The sequence below is a fragment of the Rhamphochromis longiceps genome, linkage group LG11, assembly GCF_057381845.1.
Source record: "Rhamphochromis longiceps isolate RC_006_pf linkage group LG11, R_longiceps_female_GT1.1, whole genome shotgun sequence".
In the NCBI taxonomy this organism is placed as follows: Eukaryota; Metazoa; Chordata; class Actinopteri; order Cichliformes; family Cichlidae; genus Rhamphochromis; species Rhamphochromis longiceps.
Window position 1 is genome coordinate 37,351,667 of NC_140567.1, and position 22,273 is coordinate 37,373,939.

The window sequence follows — 22,273 nt, forward strand, 5'->3', positions numbered from 1 at the left end:
TGGTGAGGCTTAAAGTTGGGGGCGTGGCTACTGTGATGGGTGTCCTATCATTGAGCTGGACTGCTCCACTGTGTTTGTGCTGTTGGTGCCATTTGGAGCATTTTAATGGAATTGTGTGACAATGTGGCCGCGGTGTGAGACAGACCGCCCAAGAAAACAGAGCTCCGGTGTTTGATGAGTGACATTGTATTACTTCATTATTCTGTAGAGACATGTCTCAGTATCTGCACACTCTATCAGTGTTAGCTGACAACTCGGCCCTGTCGTCTAAATATGATCACTTCTGGCTCAGACTGGCAGCAACCTAACGCTGAGGTGACATCACGTCACCATGTCCATGAACTAACGGCTTAAATGAATATGGCTTCCGACCACCGTGATCCTCCGCCACATTAAAGCCTGTTTCGGAAGATTCTGGAGGGAAAATTCCTCCATTTGAATTCATAACTCTGTGGCAGGTGGAAATGAATTGCTTTCGGGTGCTGCTCTGTATTTTACGCAGTCTGCAAATCACTCTCACACCCTCTCCCCACCCCTCTCACTATGCAGTGGATGGAGTTAGGCTCAGAGCTTTGGGTGAAGTTCCACTTTGACCAAACGGCCCCTAAATGCTCAAGAAAACATGATTTTTAGACAAGTTGAGAAGAAATGGGGCCTTTTGGAGCCATTTCTGTGTTAATGCATTTTGTGGGACAAACATTTTGTTTTTGATAGAAAGGATCAAGAGATACGGTTGCATTTTTAGATTCTGTGTTACTGGTTCTGATGTTGGTGAAATATATTTCTGAGAGTATTAGAGACATCGCAGCACCTAAGCCACTTTACAGAAGCTGCCATTTTAATTTCAGGCATGAAGCAAGCAGCAGCGGAGAATTTGTAGCAGCAGACAGCATCATTTTCAACCCCCACAACTGGCTGCTTCTTCTGCACGCGTCGAGGCTTCTGTTAAAATGTAACCATCTTTCTAATGTCTCCTTATCACTTTAAGAAGTTGCTTTAAAAAGAGGAAGTCCTGTGGTAAATCCTTGATGTATCATTCATCGTGCATTAGCAGATTGCTAGTGTTTTTAGGGCTAAATCAGCTTCAGTGTAAGAAACACTAAAGGACAAATTAAAATGTGTGGTTTCATTTCATTAAGTCAGACTGCATCAGTTCACTTTACTTTGGAAACCGCCGTCGGTTTTGGAGACGGCGACAGTGAACGCTGCACAGTATGTGACACTTTCCTTTGTGTAAAGAGTAAACAGGGAGGGTGGTGAAGCACTGTCAAAACAACTGGGATTTCATTTCAGCGTAAGTGTGGTTTTAATTTGATGCTGATTAAGCAGACGTGACACTTAAGAGCTGATTATTGTGCACAAGATCTGTCTGCAGGGGGAAAAGGAAAAATGAAAGAAGGACGAGGAACGGGAGGAAAAGGGAATGGGAATGAGACCAAAGAGGACTTACAACATCTGCTGGCCTGCATCATGTCTGTCCACGTGCCGTTGGGTAAGCACTTCCTGACCTTCGGTCCCACGATCACTCGGTTGCCTCTGCAGATGTACTCGATCTCATAATCCACAGGCAGGATCTGCACACTGCGGATCTGTGACGAGAACAGGGGCAGAGAGATCAGGGGAAGGAAAGTGTGCAAGTTTTTCTCCTTCACTTAAGAAGCCTCTTCATTCTGTGTCACAGTGCCATATGGCCACGACAGTAAAGCTCGACAAGGGAAAACATTTTAGTGTGATACTGTCTGAACTGATGTGCTGTCGCTCTCTGAATTACATCTCCTCTGCCTGTGAGGGGACGGAAACATATGCGAGCCAAAAAGGTTTATGTTTCATTTTAAATGGCTTTGGTCATAGCTGCATACATACATTTGAACAACGAACAATAAGGAAGCAGTTTGAAACTAAGGAACCGTTTTCATGTTGAAGAAAAGCTTCACTGCTTGCAGTTTACAGTTTACAGTGCATGTGCAATCATTTTAACCCAGTAAAGCCTGAACGATGGAATAACTGCTAGAAAATTCAAATTTTGCAAAGCAGAATGTTTAATGGAGCCTCTGACAAATGAAATAAAAGATTCAATTAAATATCAATTTGATTAAATGAGATTTAATTGGATCATTTTATGCTACATTAATTTCTCAGTTTGTTTATCTTAAACAAATATATAAGGGAGTTAGGTTTTTAAAAAAGAAAAATCACACAATGATGAAGATCTCATGGATCAAATATGACACTCTTGGCATTAAAGGATTAACTGTTGTAACGACTGAGACACTTTTATGAAAGTTTTGTATATTCATTACTCGTTCATTCTAAAATGAGGGGGTAAAAGTAAATGTCATTTGGGGCTTTACTGCAACAGAACACCATATTATTTCATATCTAGGACGTTGTCACATTTGCAAACTTCACAGATCTGCCATTGGTTAGATATCAGTTTGAAATGTGGCCACCTTAATCCAAAAAGCTTCTAATATCAAAAGTTTGCCCAGTACCTATTTGCAAAGATGATAAATATATTTATCTGAATTAGGAAGACATGTGTGTCTAAAGTAAATCTTTTCTATGTGATGTAATAGTGTGGCTGTATTTCTATAATCCTCAAGTAGAATAAAATGTGTTTTGGATTTTTTTTGCCCCCAACCTTTAAGAGGGACAGTTTACACCAAAAATCAAATTGACATATGTTTCCTGTGGCCTGTAAAGCTGTTTATCTATCCAGACTGTTTTCTTGCTAGCTTCCCTATTTTGGGAACATCAGCTGTAGAAATGTCTGCTTCCTTTTGAATATAATGGAACGAAATGGCACTCGCCTTATGGTGTTTACATAATGTATTGCACAAATTCTACAGCAGATCTCATGACCCAGTTAATCAAATAAATAAATAAATAAATAAATCACTGTTCAGAAGGAATCGGGCATCAACCCCAACAGAGGCTCGTGTCAAACACGCAGCTAGCTGGGATGTTAGCTAGCTAGGACTAAGTACTAGCTAAAAGCAGGAACTGCAGGATGAGATCTAGCGAGAAGTGGCGTCCCTCTGAGCCAACCTCAGTGCTTTTATCCACACCTTGGCAGGAGCAGACAACTCAGCAACTAAGCTGAAGCAATACCAGGTCACGATAGCAAGTCTGAAGCACTTTGACTTTTTTCTTTTTCTAAAATATGAATGTTTAATATACAAACTCATAAAATTGATGCAGCAAAGGCTGACCTATGAAACATATATTTTTTTAAGCAAAACTTCAAGATTTTCCACAGAGCCACTAAATTCTGAATGACTTGATAAGTCAGTGGATCTCCAACTTGTTCTGGCGTACCCTCACTTAAAGAAGAGAAAAAGAAACATTAATAATACCACACACTATTTTTTTCAAAAACATTAAAAATAAAATGGGATCCAAGTTGAATTTTTAGAGAAATAAAGCTCGGGATGATAGCACAGGCAAACACTCATTATATTTCCGTCCTGTTTTTTCTCTGATCGTCACCAGCTGACCTGCGGTGGCTCCATGCCCCACAGCTTGAGAAACACTGTGATACAGTAAGTTCTCTAAAACTGAACCATTAGCTTAAAGTTGTAATAACCAGATAATATTGATGGAGCTTTCTTTTTCCAAATGGACAGAGTTCCCTTTAAAGCTATAAAAAAAAACCCAACAGTTTTCATGTGGAACCACTAAACTCTCGATTTCTATTCAACTGATCTTCAGCCATAAAAATCCATAGTTTGTCCAACTAATGTCAGACTCGGCGTGTTTGTCAAGTGATGTTTATCTGTTTAGGAAAATGAAATCTGGGGCATTTTAAGATTTTGCTTGAGATTCTGTAGTCTGGTTATGCTGTTAAGTGCTTTGAGTGGTCAGTGAGGCCGACCGCTAATTTGATGTAAATGACAGCTTCAGCTGACTGACTATTGACTGAATGGAACTGCGAATAAATCAGAGCTGGAAGTCAGAATAGTCGGAGAACTTTGTGAACACGTTAATTTGAGAATCAGGCAACGTAGAATTTTCTTATTGATAACACAGGTGTATCTACTTGACCTCAAGGTCAAGGTCACAGGACAAATTTTCTGAAAACCTTTAACTCGAGAAAGATGTCAGTATTCTTTTGTGCTGAGGAAAAGATAAAAAAAAAAAAAAACAGCTGATACACTTTTATTTTATGACCATCCAGCAAAAACAGCATCAAAAGGCTATTTGACTTACAAACAATCAAAAACCACAATGGTCATAAAGCAATAATACCAGGCGTAGGAGATGCCTGCGCTCTCAGTGGTTTATGTTTATTAGAATTTTAGCACGTGTTATTCCTGGTTCTTGCTTAGCCATGTGCTTTTTGAATTGATATGCTGAATAAAGTCACTAAGGCTCATGTGCACCCCACTAAGATCGACTGAGACCTGGGAATTATGTGTTCTCAAACTTGTACTTCCAGAGGATTTGTGCCACCTAACAATTTCTACTGGCTGGAGGATGAGGGGTAGCAGCCTCCTGGCAGGGCCACCAGTGTTTTTAAATTATACCATTACTACTCATCATAGACAGGGTGCCTTACTCAAGCCAAGCTGTAAACGTGGTGTAAACGAACACCAATCACAACAGGATCATTCTTTATATCAAGCAACAAGGCAATCTTACTTTAGTTAATAAAGTGGATTTGTCTTAATGGCAGCAGGTCATTGCTGCATTTTTCTCTGAAGCATCATTATTATTTCTGCTAATAATGACACTATAAACGTGGCTCATGCTGAGAAATCCAGCTTTAAAAATCCCTCCAAGTTTAACCCTCCATTTTTTTTTTACACTCCTCCCAGCTCACTCTAACCTGCTCAGCTCCTCTGACTCACACTGCGCTACAAACTCCATTCAACCTTTAAAATATTCACAAGACTTTGAACTTCCAGTGTCTATATTGTCTTTCATGTTTCTGAAGGAATTAAGTAAAAAGTGACTTATTTTTGAGTATGAAATAGACTTTTTCCTGAGCCGCTCTCAGTGTCACAGTACTGCCAAACACTCCTTTCATATAATCTCTGTATAAGCACATGCTCAGCTACTTCTGCTGCAACTGAGCCGATTCATTGTTTCTCATTTGGTGTCAACTCGGTCGCCTCGGTACCGTTCAGAGTCCAAAAATAAAGAATTTGATCGAATCGCTCAGCATCCAGTTCCTGTTCTGATCCCTCTCTGTTATCAGAGCTGGTTGGTGTATCCGTGTGTGTGCGCTTTGCCCTTAAATCATTTTTTAACACACTGCCATGTTCCCATTCACTGCCCACGTCAGTGACTGTAGTGACTGTTTAAAAGCCACCGAGGGACTGCTCTTCAGAAACTGAAGTGACGCATGCTTTCAATCAAACTGCCAAGTTTCCATCATCAAAGCGCAAAGAGTCATCGCTGTTTCCGAGATGTTTAAAACAATTTTCAGGCTTGTGTGCCGCCCTGCGTTCTTAGTCAGATATAATACACAAAAAGTGGTGTTGTTTTACTGTTTAAACATCACTTTATGTAGCAGCGTTTAGTAAAGGGTCAAAAAGTTTGAGCATGAACTCTAACGTCAACTCTAACGTCAAGAATAATAAATTACCAGATCACAATTATTGATGCATTGATGTGTTTAACACTTAAATCTTACTGATATACAGAATCAAGTATTATTGGATTTTTACAAAGTGCATCTGCATCCAAAATGTAGTATAGTACGAGTAGGTGGTAGTATAACATGGAAATACTTAAGTGCATTACCACTAGGGATGGGTACCGGTATCCGGTGCCATCTGACATAAACGGTAGTAACCAGACCGAAAAGCAGCGCACACTTCGGTGCTTTTTTTTTCCCTGAGATGTGATACACTTTGGATTCTAGCCAATCATTTTACCTTTCCGAGGATAGTAGGCGGGCCCAGGTACGTACGTTCTTTTAGAGCAGAGCTACAGATTAAAAATGCCCAAAGCGAAGCGGTCAAAAGTCTGGCTGTACTTCACAGCAAAAGATGCAAACTCAGCAGCAACAAGTGCTTTAAGGTGATACTGTGCAAAGGAGGTAACACCTCGAATCTGATGAAACACCTGGCGACGCATTGCGTTTTTTTATAAAAGCCGAGAAATGCACCGTATTTGATAGCTTGCTGCGAGACCTCACACCGAGCGCATCTACTGCGGGTGGGTTGCCTGTTATGCAACATCCCCAAAAACACGAAGAGGAGAGTCCTGGCCCCTAGCCCTGCCAGTGTAGCAGAAATGATGAGGATGATGATGCAGCAGCAGCCGTTCTTCTCTGCGTGAGGAGCTTAATGTTGTTCGTGTGTAATTTACGTTGAGTAGGCTAACCACGTTATTACATTAATGCATGTAAGGTGAACTAGCAAACATCATCATAGCTACATGCGGCTGTCTTCTTGTTTGATGGCAGATGCTCCCTTCACCCTGGCCAAAAAGGCTAAAATGACCAAAGAAAAAGTGGAAAACAGCTGAACATGAGAGTTTTTGGACCAATTTTGTGTTCTCCATTCTTTAAGCACCGGCACCGTTTCAAAAGTACTGGTTTGGCACCGGATAAAACCTAAACGATACCCATCCCTAATTACCACTACTTTAGTAAAGTACTTGAGTAAACGTACTAATTAACTTTCCAGCACTGGCCCTGTCCACACACTCATATCACTGGGCACTTTAAGATAACAGTACTCCAGCCGACATCATCAAAATCAAGGCCTGTGGGACGAATCCATCCCCATGCACACTTTAATCCAGCTGGCATATCACTTTAAACGCTTGATAAAATTTTGGCCTGCCAGGTTGTAGCTGTAGTTTGCACAGTGCTGCGGCACCCTGTACACAGCTCGAGTAAACAGAGGCTTCAGAAAGTCACTGAACTGGAACGAGGCATGCAGCTACAGCAAAAAATATCTCTGAGAGCCCAATCGCAGAGTTTTTGGAACAGTTAAGTTGAATGTTTATGTGAAGCCAGTTTCATGGTAGCATGTTGGGCCGTATGTTAGAGCTAAACTAGATCATTAAGGATCTTTTGCTTTATAAATTTTTACATTAAATCTCATGAGAAACTATTACAATGTCATGTTCAAGGTTGTGAAACATGCTCTGTGGGACTGTTGAGCATATGGGAGCTGTGGAAGTTTTGGATGCAATTTTTATATCTTAAGCAGAAACTTCTTGGGTTGAAAAATGAAGCCGGTGCCAAAATCTGCAATTCCACTAATAGCCATGTGCAGAACTCCACATAGACGCCCACATTATGTCCAACTTTACTGCAAAAATAAACATGTTTACAGCCTACTGATAAAACCAGTGTCACCCTCTATGGATAGTTTCCCCCTTTAGGACCGGTGTGCAGTGGGTGCTCCCACTGACGGGTGTCTGCTGGACCTACAGCTCATTCAAGAAGTTTGTGCCTCAGTGCTGCGGAGTGAAACTCTGGAATTGTATTAGTTTGTCACTTACCATTAAATTAGCAGGTATGCATGTCTTTGCATTGCACTCATACAGTTTATGACCAACCAAGCTTACTAGCATTTGGCGATAACTTAGCACTCCAACCTGTTATCCAATATTTTCCATTTCTGCCTCAAAAACTTAATTCATTAAAATAAAACATGACAGTGCCCAAAATGCTAATGCTGAGGTTTCAAAATGCCGAGTTCATCTTTTATATACAGTCTATGGTCAAACTCACACTGGAAGTTTTCATTTGTAAATAACTTCATGTCACTCATGCTAGAGGAAATGAACCTGCTACGTTTTAGTTTTTTGGTTTTTTCTGTAAAATTTTGGCTCAGTGATTAACGGGACTGACTTGGACACTTCTTACTGACAACACAGACATTTGTCCCTTATTGATTGCTGTTGCACTGTCACACCTCAGTTCGCTGCCATTATCAGTTACAAAAGCTCGCAAGTGGTCTTGGCAAAGCTGTCCTGTCCTCAGAGCGCAGCTCATTGTTCGTACGTTTGGTACAGCATGTGTGACTGAGCATTTAAAGCTGGAGTGCCAGACGACAGGTTTGAGATGTTCTCTGCTGGTTATGAGCTATAAACTTCCTTTTCCTCCAGTAAACACAGGCTTTCGTGGTGTCTTCGAACAACAGCTGCAGCCTGCCAGGTCTCACATGTGTTCTCTAGTTAGTCAGTGTGTTGTGTAAAATCATTCAGCCGTTAGCTAAAATCTCTCTCTTCATAAAGTTTTAATCACCGGTGAATTTTGTCATCTTCAAAGAAGATACGGAGGATTGAAAATACCCAAAAAAATAAGCATTCAAAAACAATTTTTAAAAGAACGTTTTGAATTAAATGCACCAAAGGTAAAACCTGTAGACGGTACATGATTTACAGCACAACAGTCAACATTAAATCATTTACAGAATGTAAAATGATATTTCTAATTTAATTCACTTTCGTATTCTTGTTTCTCTGTTTGTAAATTTATTATTATTTATTTTTCTGTTTATTTTCCAAAAGCAATAAAAAAATTTGTTACATTATTTTATTATTGTTATAAAATAATGAAAATTAAATGCAAAATACACATTTTTCACATTTTATAAAGTAGTTATGTCTTTTCTTTTTTTAAATATTACGTCTGGTGGCCTAACATGATATTTACACATTTATGGAGTATTTTATATTTATCAATTTATTTAATTATTAATCTTTCCTTTCCCCAACACCCTCAAACCCCTATTTTATAACCAAATTAATACAAGTCATTGCAAAAAAAAAGCCATCTATAAGAAAAGTTAATTGCACCACATTTTCAAATTTATTAAATGCCTGTTTTTATATTTTCAGGTGCATATTGGTGAATAATTATATGAGATGTTTTTACATTTATTTATTTTTTAACAGACACAAATCTACTTCTGTGTCACTTGTTTTGAAATCTTCAAACTGGCAGCAGTCTCATGTGATTGATTTGAATGATGAGCTTCAATACTCTGCAGTAACCAGATTCTCTGTACCTGTTCTTGTGTTAGGCCTCTATAGCGGATCCCACCATCCCTGGGAGGCCGGATGATGGCACAGCCTGGGGGAAAGGGGGGAAAAGGAGGAGGAGGAGGCAGAATGAAGGACGATAAGCGCATAGAAAGAAAGCTCTGTCTCCAGATAATGCAGATATATTACAGCAACATGATATATTATCAGTTTAACTGACGCCTTCCTCGCTGCACAAATTGCAGCGTTTCATTCGGGTCACTTAGCAATCTCTGCGGAGTTACTTCTGTCCATTACTGCATATTGTAAACAGACACACACACACCGATTCCTGCACACAAATTACCTCCAGCTGATGAATTATGTATGGGCACAACGAGAGATGGAAGAGCACAGAGAAGAATCAGAAACAATAGCCGTGCCATTTCTGGATCTGAAAGAGAAGGAGGAGAGAGAGAGAGAGGTTTTAAAACGGGAAAGTGTGGCAGGGAAATCAAGAGATTTGGGAGAAGACGGAAGAGACAAAAAAGAAATGGGTTACTGAGGAAATATCCTTACAGTATTAATGCCGCACACTCTGTTCTCAGATGCAGTCATTTTCGCTTCACTGCATCAACCTTTTGGCAAAAAAAAAGCTCCCTTTTCAACCTGGCGGATAAGCTGCACGATGAGTCCACTTTTCTCTCTCTCTGCTTCTGTTTGTATTCACCGTGCAGACGGCTCAGGTTCATTTCAAAAGCCCTGTAGACAAGATTTCAGCTCAGGCTTTGATGGCTGACGCTGATATTTTTTTGCAAAGTGGATCCCCATTTCACACCAAAGCAAACTCAACAGACTTTTCTTCTCTTCCATAGTAGAAAAATATCCAGAATAGCTAGTATGGCTGTAGCTAGTGTGGCTGCAAAAGCTTTCTTTTTGCAAGATGAGTGCCGCTATTTGGTGTGTTGACAGGCTTTTAAGGAACAATGATTCAGCTGAGCAATTCACTGAAAGCACCACACCGTCAACAGTTTGATCACAGATTTGGGTCCATAATGTCAGCAGCAGTTCATGCAGCCCTCAAGCAGAGATAAAGAGTGGGCTACAGAGGTCTGCACACATGCCCTGATTTTTTTTATTCACTTGAGGCAATTCATCAAACTTGGCAGCTCCCTTAGGACCTCAAAAGGGGCTCATACAACTTGATGTTCACATATGCTGCAATTCTACACCTGTAACCAGAGTTCAATATGGGAAATCTCTTTACACAAAGTGTGAATTTACTGGTCATAATGCACATCACAAAATGTCTTAGGTTAACTGAATTTAATGTGTACACAGACTTCATGACAACAGACAAAAAAGTATGTTTTTCTTACCAGAAAACAGTGAAAACACCCAGGAGTCCCAAAGCCCCTGGAGTATTGGCAGGCAGGGGAACACACACACACACACACACACACACACACACACACACAGACACACATACAGTATCGATGATAAACACCCTATATATAGCTGTTCATTTGCAGTTTTGAATCATAAACTCCGCTTTATGAGGTTGCCAAACAAAACTCATCCAAACACTCTCACGCTTAACATGACAGTACAGGGATTGATCAAGTGTGTGTGGGGGGGGGGAATGGGATGGGATGGGTGGAGGGGGATAACAAAGTAAAGCACCACAGTGAGGGAGACAGATGGCAGCGAGGCTTGCCTGTGGAAGGCAGACAAACTCTGCTGGAAACTTCATTAGCATTAACCAGTGTATTTTTAGAGTTCACTGACAAGAAGCATGCAGGAGGTAGACACCACCACTAGAGCGTGCATATTATAGGTGTGTGTGTTTGTGTGTGCGCGCGCTCTGGTCCCGTGTGGGAAGCAGGGAGAGAAAGAAGGACAGCTCAGCAGGAGTCATTAATATCAGCGATCACACACCCAGCCGGATAAAAGCAAACTGTGTGAGTGAGCAGCCTAACGGCACAAAGCCAGCCGACTCCATCAGCTGAGGCTGTCCTGGCACTGAGCAGACAGAGGGGAAAGAAGGGGGCCTGTCGACTGGCCTCGAGCTGGAAAAGCAATTAAGGCTTCAGCACCACGGACAGCGCCTCCAAAACACCACTACTACATGAAACATCTCTCACACCTCAATCCCATCCACTTCCAATGTCACTGCTGCATACACACTGCCTACACTTCCTTGTGCGAGTCTGCTGCCGGAAGCTGCGCTGGATAAGGACTGATCCGGCCCATTTCAGCACCACAGTGATGTTGAGAATAGCCCACAGTGGGCTATTTTCAGGCGGTTCCACATGCACACACACTCAGATGCTGCATTCTGTGCATGGCTGAGCATGAACTACAGAGACGTGAGGGTCACAGTAAGGGTGCCACCAACCGTAAGCTGCCGGTAGTTGCTCGTCGGGTGTTGACTAGGGAATCCGTGATGGCCTGTAGAGGAAGGCCGACCATATTAACAAGCCCTCCTATGAAAGGATGTCCAAATATAATGTCATCAGCCTAAAGCGGCTGCGTCTTGCATAAACAGGAGCAGAGCTCGCATTCTGTCTCTAAAAGGCTTTAAAATGTAAATGCAAACAGGCTGGATCAAAACAAATCAGGCCCATCGAAAAAATGAACGCCTCTTGCATTCAAATGTGACAGCTGTCTAGATTCCGTGCACGGGAAATGGAGCGTCTCCTGAATAAATGCGCTATAACATCGCGACCTACAGCACTAATAGCATGTAGCGCCCTGAAGCAAAGCTGTAGCATGTGTGTACTTACTATTAGTTTCGATGCGCTCAGTGAAGATAAGAGTAAGTCCTCCGGGTGGGACCCGCCAGGGGAAAAGCCCGGTGTCAGATTATTTGGTAGAAATATGCATCTTTGCAACAATTTTTATGGCTCTGTTAATATGGCTATACAGTAAATGTGCAAGCTGCTCCGTGCCTAAACAGAATCTTACAAAAACGAGACGGCTCTCATTCGGATTGTTTCCGTGTACTGCAGTTACGCATGGCCAAGAGAAGAGATGACAAAAAAATCCATAGAGAAAAAAAGTCCCATACATCCACTATATACAAACGCAAGCCCACCATAAACGACGAAACAGCGATTCACCACACTCCCCTCCTTTTTTTCTCTCCACCTCTACGATCTTGAGCTAATTCACGACGTCATGATGGAGACGCGCCGTGCGTAACAGCCCCCCTCACGCATTTATCGCATCTTTTTTCTTTCCCTCCTTTCCAAGATGAAACATGCCGACGTCTAAAGCCCCACAACAGCAAAAACATAGCACAATCTTAAGAAGCGGCTTTGGATTTATGAGCTTGCAGATTCAGTCCACGTGGATAATTATCTCGACGGCAGGAAGACAAGAGGAGGTGCAGATATGGCGCTGTGGTATTAACGCGGTCTACATTGTTAAGCCTTTCTCTAAAGCTCTTTGGAGCTTAAGTCAACGAGGCAGCAATCAGTCATCCCCACAACACTGGTCATCTATTAAATCAGCCTCTCCCCGTTCTTCCATCTTCTCGCGATCCTGCTTCATATTTATATGTCTGCTGAATAATTGAAGCAAGGCGAGGGAAGAAATTCACAAATTCCCATCCCACTGAATTCAGCATGAAAGAACAGAAGGCCAGGCAGCAGGATCTGCTTTTATTGATTACAGGTGTGACAATCCAATCCGACTAACTCACAAATGCGATTCAGAGGGTGAAAAGTAACTGTTAAGACAGCGGTGAAAAGTGAGGTTTTTCAGATAAACTGACAATAATGAGACTTTAAATATGTCTGCGATACTCAGAACATCTGTACAGCAAAGATTCAACATCTGTACATGTCAGTATTTTCCAGCTTTGTAATAATTACACAAATTTACAAGTCTTTCTTTTCTGACTTCATTGTTTTGCTTCTTTGACAAAATACAATCATAAAAGAACCAAAAAAAATCATCATCAGAACTCTTTCAATTCTTGTCAAAAATCAGTCAGGCTGTTAAAAATATTTGAAAATCATAAAACGGGCACTCATTTCATATTTAAATGGTTCCAAACTGAGATTACAACAAACTACTACTCAAGCTAAATTTGTTTGTGTCAAGGCACACCTCAAATTACAACAAGGGCAAAAAATATACACAAATGTAAACAATATCCAAATCATCTGGATCATGACACTCCAGTGTTACAACACCAAGTTAAATAAAACAAATAAGGCTGATTGTGTCAGTGTTTGTTTCAGCAAGCAGCGCTCAAAAACCGAAATGATGGAGTGCATGCTGCCTTAAGACTCATTTCAGGGATTTTCAAAAAACGCATTCTCTCGTGCTAAAACGTCCAAAAAAAAAAAAAAAAAAAAAAAAAAAAAAAAAAAAAAAAAAAAAAGCACAACTTGCAGCATGTTACAGGAAATAAACACATGGAACAAGGATTCAAACATGCTTTCACTCTGCACTGACAAAGAAACGTTTTTTACATTCTTCCCTACTCGCTGAGGAGGTGGGGATCTCAGGGGCCCTGCGACCTTCTACCTTGAAGCAATCGCTGATGAGACTTGACTCGACTGGAGAGGAAGCAACAGAGGAGGACGAGGGAGAATGTTTTTACCAGTCTCACCAAGTTAGATCAACGATTAGCCTGGGAAAGCAAAAAATGATGCCTTTTTAAATATGTCTGTTCAAACAAGGCTTTTCATCTTTCTTAGCTGCTCCTTCATGCTCAAGGAACAAATTCTACCCAGAATCCTTCAGAGGAGTAAATATACTGAATACTTGTCCTGCAGGGATGTAAGCTCTGTAGATCCTGTAGTGTTCTAACTAGGCTACACTGTTTACTGTGTTCAGCTTTAGAATAATGTGCATGTGCTTATTTACACCCATCGCTGCAGCTTTCCTTCTTTTTCACTTAATTCCCTGTCTCATACTTTTGTTTGGTACCTTTTTAATGAGGGAAGTTTATCCTAGTGTGGATTGCTGTTTTTATTTTTGCATTGTTTACAGCAGCTGTTTCTATGACAGCCTCACAAACTGAAGCTTCGGTGGTGCTGCTTATAGAACTGTTGCTGGCGCTCTTTGGCGCTCGTTTCCACCAGCTTGTCTCTCTTATTGGTCACTCCGGTTTTTTCTTTCTCCCCTTCATCCCCGGTGATGCTCCCCACGTCGCTGAGATTCCCGAGGTGCTCGATGGAGTCGTATTTCTCGAGGTCAGAAGCAATGGTCTGCAGGCTGAAGACTGAAAGGGAATCCGAGCCGGCTCGCTCCCTCTCCCTCTCATGCTCCTTCTCCTTGTATCTCTCCAGCAGGTCGATGGATGCGTCCACTCCATCCCTTCCAATGGCGCCGCCACAGGCTCCGCCTTCAGACTGAACCTTGATGTCAGATTCTGCTCCGACAGGGGGGCTCCGCCCGACACAGATAGAAGGGCGTCCTCCCCCCTCGCCCGGGTCCCGCCCTCTCTGAGCATGGATCTGCTCGCTGATCTGCTCCAAGTTCCGCAGGGCGATGGAATAGCGGGTCTTCACTTTGGCTACTTGCTGCTCCAGCTGCAGCACTTTGGCCTTGTGCTCCTGGAGTCACACAAAGCAACTTTCATCATCAATTTCAACATTGATTTCATGCCAGTAGGAAAATAACCTCCCAGTAACCTCCAGTAAATCCATAAAATACTGAATATATTATAGAACTTTTGCCAAATCAGCATATAAAGCTTTCTAAGTGCAGGAAACACTAAACAGAAGGTGTCTAAACAGAGGTCTCACTGGGCTCTTTGTGTTACCTCCAGTATGTGGTTGAACTGGGCCTTGAGCTCAAAGTAAGGTTTGGACTTGATGATGACTCTCTTGAGGGACTTCTGCTGCATCTGCACACGCGCCTCGGCCTCCTGACAGGCGTGCGTGACACGCATGTGCTCCCTCTCACTGCGCAGACGCTCTTCTTCGGCTTCGTTCACCTGCGAGAGACACAGGAGACGGACGGTATTATAACAGTAACAGGAAACGGCATTTCTCTTAATGCAAATATGACTGGTTTTATCATAAACTTTGCCTTGATCTTCATTCCCAACCATTTAGCTCACTGTTCATTCATTAGTTCTTATTTTCTTAAAAAAGTAAAGAACTGAAAAGGCTTCTTGTTTAGTTTGTAAATGCCTGTCCACAGAGTTTCAGGCACACTCTTTATTGTTGTCTTTTCTAAATTTCTGGAAACATTTTAATAGCACAATAAAGCACAATTCAAGACTTTGTACTTTCTGTGTCTGCGCTGCCAAATGAAATGACACTTGATTATTTGTTTAAAAGGCCCTCACACAAACTCTAAGTAGTCAAATACATATTACACCAAAGCGTCAGGAAGTTATGGATTTTTAGGATATTCCTTTAGACACAAGCTACCAACCATCAAGACCAACTTCAAGGCCTGAACGACTTGGTAGACTTGAGAAAAGGAGAAGAAAAATTAAGAACAAGACAAACGTTGGGCCTTGACATCGGTTACCTACAGGTACTCGGCTGATAACTGTCCACTTAGATTCCCTAGTTAGAGTAACATCGATCATTCACCTCTCTTTCAACATCAATGGGCCTCCACTAAGCTGACTCTGACACATTATGGTAGGTGTTTATTGCCAGAGACATTAAAAAAATAAAAAATAAAATTCTGCCACAGCAAAGATGATGGTAGATGAAATTTTTATCTTATTTTACTCGTGATCCCATAAATGCAGTTTTTTTATATCCGAAATTTGAGGTTCAATGTTTTTAAATATTCAGCTATATAATCAGATTTCAAATATTTGCTGACACAGTGGGGTGCCACGTGTCAGGTCTGTCTACTAGTGTAGTTCTCCGACATAAGCCAAAGCATTTGGTGCAAACAAAAGGTGACCTGTGAGGATGAAGATGTAAGTGAATGAAAGTGCCCTAATGGCGGTTCCTCCGGGGGTCACTTAAGCTTGACTCTAAAAGTGAGTCGGTGCCTATAAGCTCCCATGTTAACATGCACAGTTTTACAGGTCAAAGGGTGTATGCAAGGGTGTAGCTGATTTGTGTCTGCTAGGCCTCATTTCAGCTAACTAGAATCACTGAACGGACCTTTTCACCGTGTAGCGCCGTTACTGCGTCTTCTTAAGGAACTATACGTCGTTCTGTGCAGTACAGCCAATCCAAGGAGTTTGTACTTTGGTTTTGCTGAGTGAAAATCAAAACCGGTGGCTGATGCTGCCGTGACTTCGTCCATCTTTTTATTGTGATATAGATAATTTGAGTAAAGTTATGTTTGCAGGACTACAGCAGCCAGGGTAACAGCATTATACTAGCTTTCTATTGGCTACCAAGACACAGAGTGATAACATAATGTGTTTTTAAACAGCTAAAGGCATTCACAGTTTTCACTAAAGTTGGCGAGATTTTCAGAGCACTCATTTTGCTCTCTCTAAAATCTGCAGATGACTGAAACTACTGTAGCAATATCAAACTAGTCCAGCTATCAATATAATATCTAGAAGCCAGATCACACTTAGATCTAAACTGTGCTGTAACTGAAAGGAAGAAACAAGTCAAGCATTTACAGAGTTCTGTGACACTCAAGGCCAAGAAAATCATGTCATCCATGCTGCATGTTACAGCTGAGAGGGCACTGAAGTTCACCAGCTGTCTGTATCTTTTCTGTTGAGTCTGGCAATTGTAACCCAGCAACAGTGAGTTTGTGAGTATATCCAAGGCTGCCAAGAATCACTACACTTATCTGCACACTTATTTTTCCACAAACAATGCAGACAGCAGAGCAGCGAGATCACGGAGAAAAATAATGGTGTGCATGTGTGCACGCAAAAAACACTGGAGAGCAAAAACCTAACAAGAATAATCAGACAAAATTCTGACTCTACCCAGATAAACTCAGAGATGACTGAACTCTGCATTGTTTGGTAAAACTATAGCAACCTTGTTGAGGTGACAAATAGAAATGAAAGCATTCTGTTTAGCCACGCATCTTAAAACTGCTCTTCTACCTTGGCGGTAGCGTGGTTGAGCATCTCCTGCCAGGTGGGATCCAGGGTGTTCTTGCCATCAGCCAGCAGGCCCTGCTCGGCCACATAGACCATCTCCCTGGCAGCTGTGTGCATGGAAACGGCTCTCTCGTAGCTCAAAGCTGCCTTCTGAGTCTCCTGCTGTGCCTATGGAGAGCAGACGCACCTTTAACAACCTACAGCAGTGGACTACGACAAGGACACAACACCCCTGTTCTGTTCAATCCAATTACAGTCATCTCTCTGCTGAAATGAGTTTGCATATCATAGTTTTTATATTCAAAACGCTTCTAGGTCAATGCAATTACAGGAAAACAATACTGCCTTTCAGTCTGAATGTGTTAGGTAACTTTTAATGCATGAGACGTTGTTCCCTGCATATCTCGAACATGTGATTTCTATGTGAAGGACTGGGGTCAAATTTTCAGCAAAAATGAAAAGAATGTGACGCTTGTTGTAATTCCCAGGTGCTTTGTCTCAGCGCCTTTCTTCTGCTCCCAGCGTCAAAAACAATCTTAGAAATGGAATTCACTAATCATTAACGTCAATGAAAGACCTGCTTGTCCAAGGTTGTTGGGTTTTTGGGATCAAATCTGAAACTTTTCTCGCTCTCTCTTCTGGCTAATGTTAGATAATGCTAGTGCGCCTGCTAACACAGACAAATGACAGGCTGGACCAGGTTGGCTAGTTCATCTAAGAGATAAGATAAGATAGATCTTTATTGTTACTGTTACAAGAACAATGAAAAACAGTTTGGCATCTCTCCATTAGAAGCATGTAGATTTTTACGTTAAAATTACTTCACAATCAAAGATAAAACACAGATATATACAGCTGTATACAAGTTATATATGCTGTAAGGTGCAATATAAGGAGCAAGTGATCAGTGAAATTTAAACCTCCAGAGCTGATTTGATAACTTGGGTGATCATTTTTCAAATTACTTCATCAGGCAAATTCAAACTGTCATCAATGTTAAAGTTTCTGCAGGTCTGAGTGTAACAGGGTCCACTTGTGCCCAGGTAATGTAAATTTCAATTTTAGACACTGGCCAGTCGCCAATGAGGTTGCAGTTTTACAGTCAGTTCCACCCATCTGTCACATCCAGTTAGAAAAGAAAACAAGATGTCAATGACAAACACGCACAGCTCAAAGTTTCGTAATCATCACAGAGGCCACTGTCCTGTGTGTGCTAACATCAGATCACACAGTACTGAGGTTAGCCAGCAGTAGATGATTTAATGGCACACGGCAAATATTAATAAGTGACATTTATTTTCCACAGTAACAACCAACACGTGGGTGGTTAGCCAGCTAGCTGTAACGTAACTACACAGCACGTAGATGACATCGCGAGCTTCATCACATCCAAGTCAGCGTTGTGTCATTATACACACAGTCATACAGGCACACAGTGAACACACCGGTGTTTCAGTAGATATGCTCGCTGATGTCACCAATGATGGTTTTCTGAGTTAACGCAGATTTACACTTCAGATTTGTAGATTTAACTGGTTTGCAAAATCGCCCAAAACTAGAGCTCGTAAAGGAACAGAACAAGCACCTTGCATCTAAATTGTGTTTAGACCTAGATGCATTTTACACTGGGGATCAGTGCGTTTCTCCAAAAAAACATAAATAAATAATTTAAAAAAGCAAAAAAACATTTGCACTGAGATTTCCCTTCCCTACTCAGAACTTGTGCACGTTGTGATGACTCTGCGGTGGTTGGATGCATCAGCAGGGATGATGAGACAGAGTACCGGGCTGTGGTCGACTCCTTTGTCACGTGGTGTGAGCAGAATCATCTGCAGCTCAACGTGGCAAAGACCAAGGAACTGATCGTGGACTTCAGGAAGACCAGGAAACACTTGACCCCTGTTTCAATCCAGGGGGTCAGTGTTGACATTGTGGAGGACTATAAATACCTTGGAGTACACATTGACAATAAACTGGACTGGGCTAAAAACACCACAGCACTTTACAGGAAGGGCCAGAGTCGTCTCTATTTTTTGAGGCGACTGAGGTCCTTCAACATCTGCCAGAAAATGCTGAGGATTTTCTATGAGTCTGTTGTGGCCAGTGCGATCCTGTATGCTGTTGCATGCTGGGGGAGCAGGCTGAGGGTCGCAGATGCCAACAGACTTAATAAACTGATCCGTAAGGCCAGCAATGTTGTGGGGATGGAGCTGGACTCCCTCAAGGTGGTGTCGGAGAGGCGGATGCTGTCCAAGATAAAGACAATGTTGGATAACACCTCCCACCCACTCCATGACATGTTGGTCAGTCACAGGAGCTCGTTCAGTGAGAGACTGAGATTACCGAAAAGCACCACTGAACGACACAGGAAATCATTCCTGCCTGTGGCCATCTCCCTGTACAACGCATCCACTTAACACACTGTTTGCTGCTACAACTACACATGTTTCTTTTCCAAATATTTATTTATAAGTGACTTATGTATGTATGTATGTATATATATGTATATATTGTACTATTCTTAGTTAGCGTATTGTCTGTCTTGTCTTAATGTTGGTTTAAAATGGAGCACTGTAACAAAAAATAATTTCCCCCAGGGATCAATAAAGTATTCTGATTCTGATTCTGATTCACAAACTGCAGCACCCGATGTTTGTTTTTCCCTCGCCTCGAGCAGAACACCTGATTCTCACTCCTGAATCCAGATGCTGCAGTAAAAACATGCATGTCTGTAACACATCTTCCATTTGGCAGAGAAAACAGATGTAAACCTTGTTGTGTATACCTCTTTGGCAAGGCGCCGAGCTTCATAATATGGTCTCGCTTTTTCAATGCAGCTGCCGAGCTGAGAGCTCTGAGCGTTCAGCTTTCGGGCAGACTCTGTGAGGATCTTCCGGTATCCCGATCTGGCATCCTGGACGATCAATGCATGAAAATGACAGGATTAGATTTACCTGTAATGCAGCAACTAATTCGATTTCACACAGGAAGTGGGCAGCCGATTCAGTGAGTGTCAAAAAGCAACACTACATCTTCCATTTTAAGAGCTCACACTTTTCCAGAGTCTGTGCTTTACACATATTGAAAAACAAAATTATCATATTCATTAGCACCTTCGGGGTAGACTAATAAAATATTTAGACACAAACACATTGAGAAGTAATTCCCAGGGTGGCAATAAATGGTTTTTCACATCTATAATGAGTTTGTTTTGTCAACATCAAAGCAATTTTATTTAATCTGACAAGAAAAGCAGGGCAAGTCTTACTAAATTGTCATACATTTCACGCAGACTTGTAACTGATTATATTCACCACCAATTAACCTATCAGTTACTATTCTGGGAAGGTTGGAAAACAGTGGAAAACTGACCAAAGCCCAAACATTTAACAAACACAGGAGGACAGAAGAGAAGCCATTTAAAAATAAAAAAAAAGATAATAGGAGATTATTTGATAGTTATATTTTACAATGATTGTAATAACTGAATAGCTTTCTATCTATTACGTATTTACACTTACATCCAACTGCAGTTCTAGCTTGTTGATTTCAGCACTGGCTTCATTGAGATGCTCCAGTTCCTCCTGTGGAAAAACACAGTATATGTATCTCACGTATTTATATTGGGAAAGCATTAGTAGTGCTATTTGACTGTAATGGCGATGATTAATAGGTTGGGAGTGTAAGGTGACACACGTCAGAGGTGTGTTACACTGGTGACAGGATAATCACTTCAGATCTGACAGGGATTTGCACAGATTACCGTATTATGAAGACATTATCTTTTAAATGAATAATGAACATGTGCTCATTTGAATACATTACTACCTTTCTGTCACACTAAATCGAAAGTAATCACGGATGTACACACCCAGGTGTAGGTAACAGTAATTTAAAAGCGGCTGATTAATATAATAATAGAGCTGAAGGATGTTTAACGGTCAGCAATAGATTAAACAAAAAGTCCGAATTTTGAGGTACCTGGATTCTGGGGTCCAACTCCTCTTCATACGGACTGTGTAATTGCTCTCCGGGGCTTTTCTGTTTGTCACTCTCTCCTTCCTCGCAGGTGTCTCTGAGCGCCATTTCTTGAGTCTTTCCATCGCATTCCGCGGCTTTGACCTCCTCAATACACTCCCTCCATTCCCCTACGTCCGATTCCCCGGAGCCGGCGGGGCTCTCTCGCAGGTCGCCTGGCTCCATTCCAGGCAACACTTTTGGGTTAGCACCAGCGTTAGCTAAGGAGTCTTCAACAGCAGGCGGGGTTTGTTGACCTAAAAACCCGGTGCTATGAACAACGACCGAAGGTTATTAAGTAGAGGTAAATTAAAAAATTATTCCAGCGGTCAGGAGTGGTGTTGAATTTGCTATCTGCCATATTAAACCACACTGAAACCCACTAAAGCTAGTCTTGCCTGCACCTAGCATGCTAACAGGCTAGCGCCTAAATGAAAGCGTGACGGCTGCTTTTCTGAACAAACCGCTGCCAGGAGATGAGAACTAAAAGGGGGGGCTATCAAAATGTACCCCCCGACACACGCCTCTTTCCCTCCATCCTTTACCGGCTCTTCAGTACTTTAGCTAGGCTAGCTAGCTAGCGGTTTCGGCCTCACATCATCATTACAAATGAGGTAAACAGGCGAATAGAAGCGCTACGCACTTAAAGATTTGAGCCAGGGTGGCCACCGTAGTTGCACTACAGCAGTGAATGCTGTTAATTTTATGGAGGCTATCTGAAGGTTTGCGACAGACAGGTGATCTAAGGGCTCTGGAGTTGAATTCAAATATTTTTTGCCATGCAAAAAAACAAGGTATATAATAAGCTTATTACAGCAAATTGTCTTGTGCAAATAAATTAATTACACGTCGGCACAAGATGATGACTGTTTGTACAAGATATGACTTTGTTAATACAAGATAACAAGACAAAATAAAAAAGATAATTACTGCTCTGCGCTAAGAACATTTCCGTACAAGACAGTAAGTTGGTCATGCAAGACAAGGACTTGCGTGCACACAATAATGACTTGTGAATATAAAATAACTTCTAGGTACGTACTGTGTGAAAGAGCCAGTCCTCAACTCTATTTTGTTGCTGTGAAATGGGAAATAATTGCAGTAATTTATTGAACATGTGCGAACATAAATAGAAATACAGTGTATACAAAAAAACCGATTTTGTACAGTTCCATTGAGCTTTAAAGTCAGAATTTGGTATGACCACCTTTATGTTTTGTTTTTATTTTTTAACTCTCAGGCCAACTTTTCTCCATCCAGTTTGAAAAGGTCCCCAACACCACTGGCTGAAATGCAGCCCCAAGCGGTTTCAAA

General features: G+C 41.6%; 2 protein-coding genes across 5 annotated transcripts in view; both read right to left on the reverse strand.

Moving 5' to 3' along the window:
* gabbr1a (gamma-aminobutyric acid (GABA) B receptor, 1a) overlaps positions 1-12,448 on the reverse strand; it is a 143,113-nt gene extending 130,665 nt beyond the window's left edge. For 3 of the 4 annotated variants that reach the window (XR_014913838.1, XM_085423901.1, XM_085423898.1), the window contains exons 1-4: positions 11,718-12,448; positions 9,299-9,385; positions 8,979-9,043; positions 1,451-1,589 (exon numbers count right to left, since the gene is read on the reverse strand). Coding sequence is in view for 3 of the 4 variants with exons in the window: in XM_085423901.1 (XP_085280027.1) it covers positions 1,451-1,589; positions 8,979-9,043; positions 9,299-9,377 (283 nt within the window). In the remaining variant the exon portion in view is untranslated. Of the gene's footprint in view, positions 1-1,450; positions 1,590-8,978; positions 9,044-9,298; positions 9,386-11,329 lie in introns of all 4 variants that reach the window. The other variant, XM_085423900.1, reaches the window with a different exon arrangement.
* Positions 12,449-12,600: 152 nt separating this feature from the next.
* sh3bp5la (SH3-binding domain protein 5-like, a) lies at positions 12,601-21,608 on the reverse strand. The gene is made up of 6 exons (XM_085423903.1): positions 20,924-21,608; positions 20,464-20,526; positions 19,728-19,856; positions 16,946-17,110; positions 14,714-14,887; positions 12,601-14,504 (listed from the first exon to the last, which is right to left on the reverse strand). Exons 1-6 carry the CDS (start codon positions 21,143-21,145, stop codon positions 13,959-13,961), a joined length of 1,299 nt encoding a protein of 432 aa, XP_085280029.1. The 5' UTR covers positions 21,146-21,608; the 3' UTR covers positions 12,601-13,958.
* Positions 21,609-22,273: the final 665 nt, after the last annotated feature.

Coding starts and splice junctions, on each gene's coding strand:
- sh3bp5la (XM_085423903.1), bottom strand. CDS start 21,145: ATGGAGCCAGGCGACCTGCGAGAGAGCCCCGCCGGCTCCGGGGAATCG. Junction 20,527..20,923: donor AGTTGGACCCCAGAATCCAG/GTACCTCAAAAT, acceptor GTTTTTCCACAG/GAGGAACTGGAGCATCTCAA. Junction 14,505..14,713: donor AGTTCAACCACATACTGGAG/GTAACACAAAGA, acceptor GTGTGACTCCAG/GAGCACAAGGCCAAAGTGCT.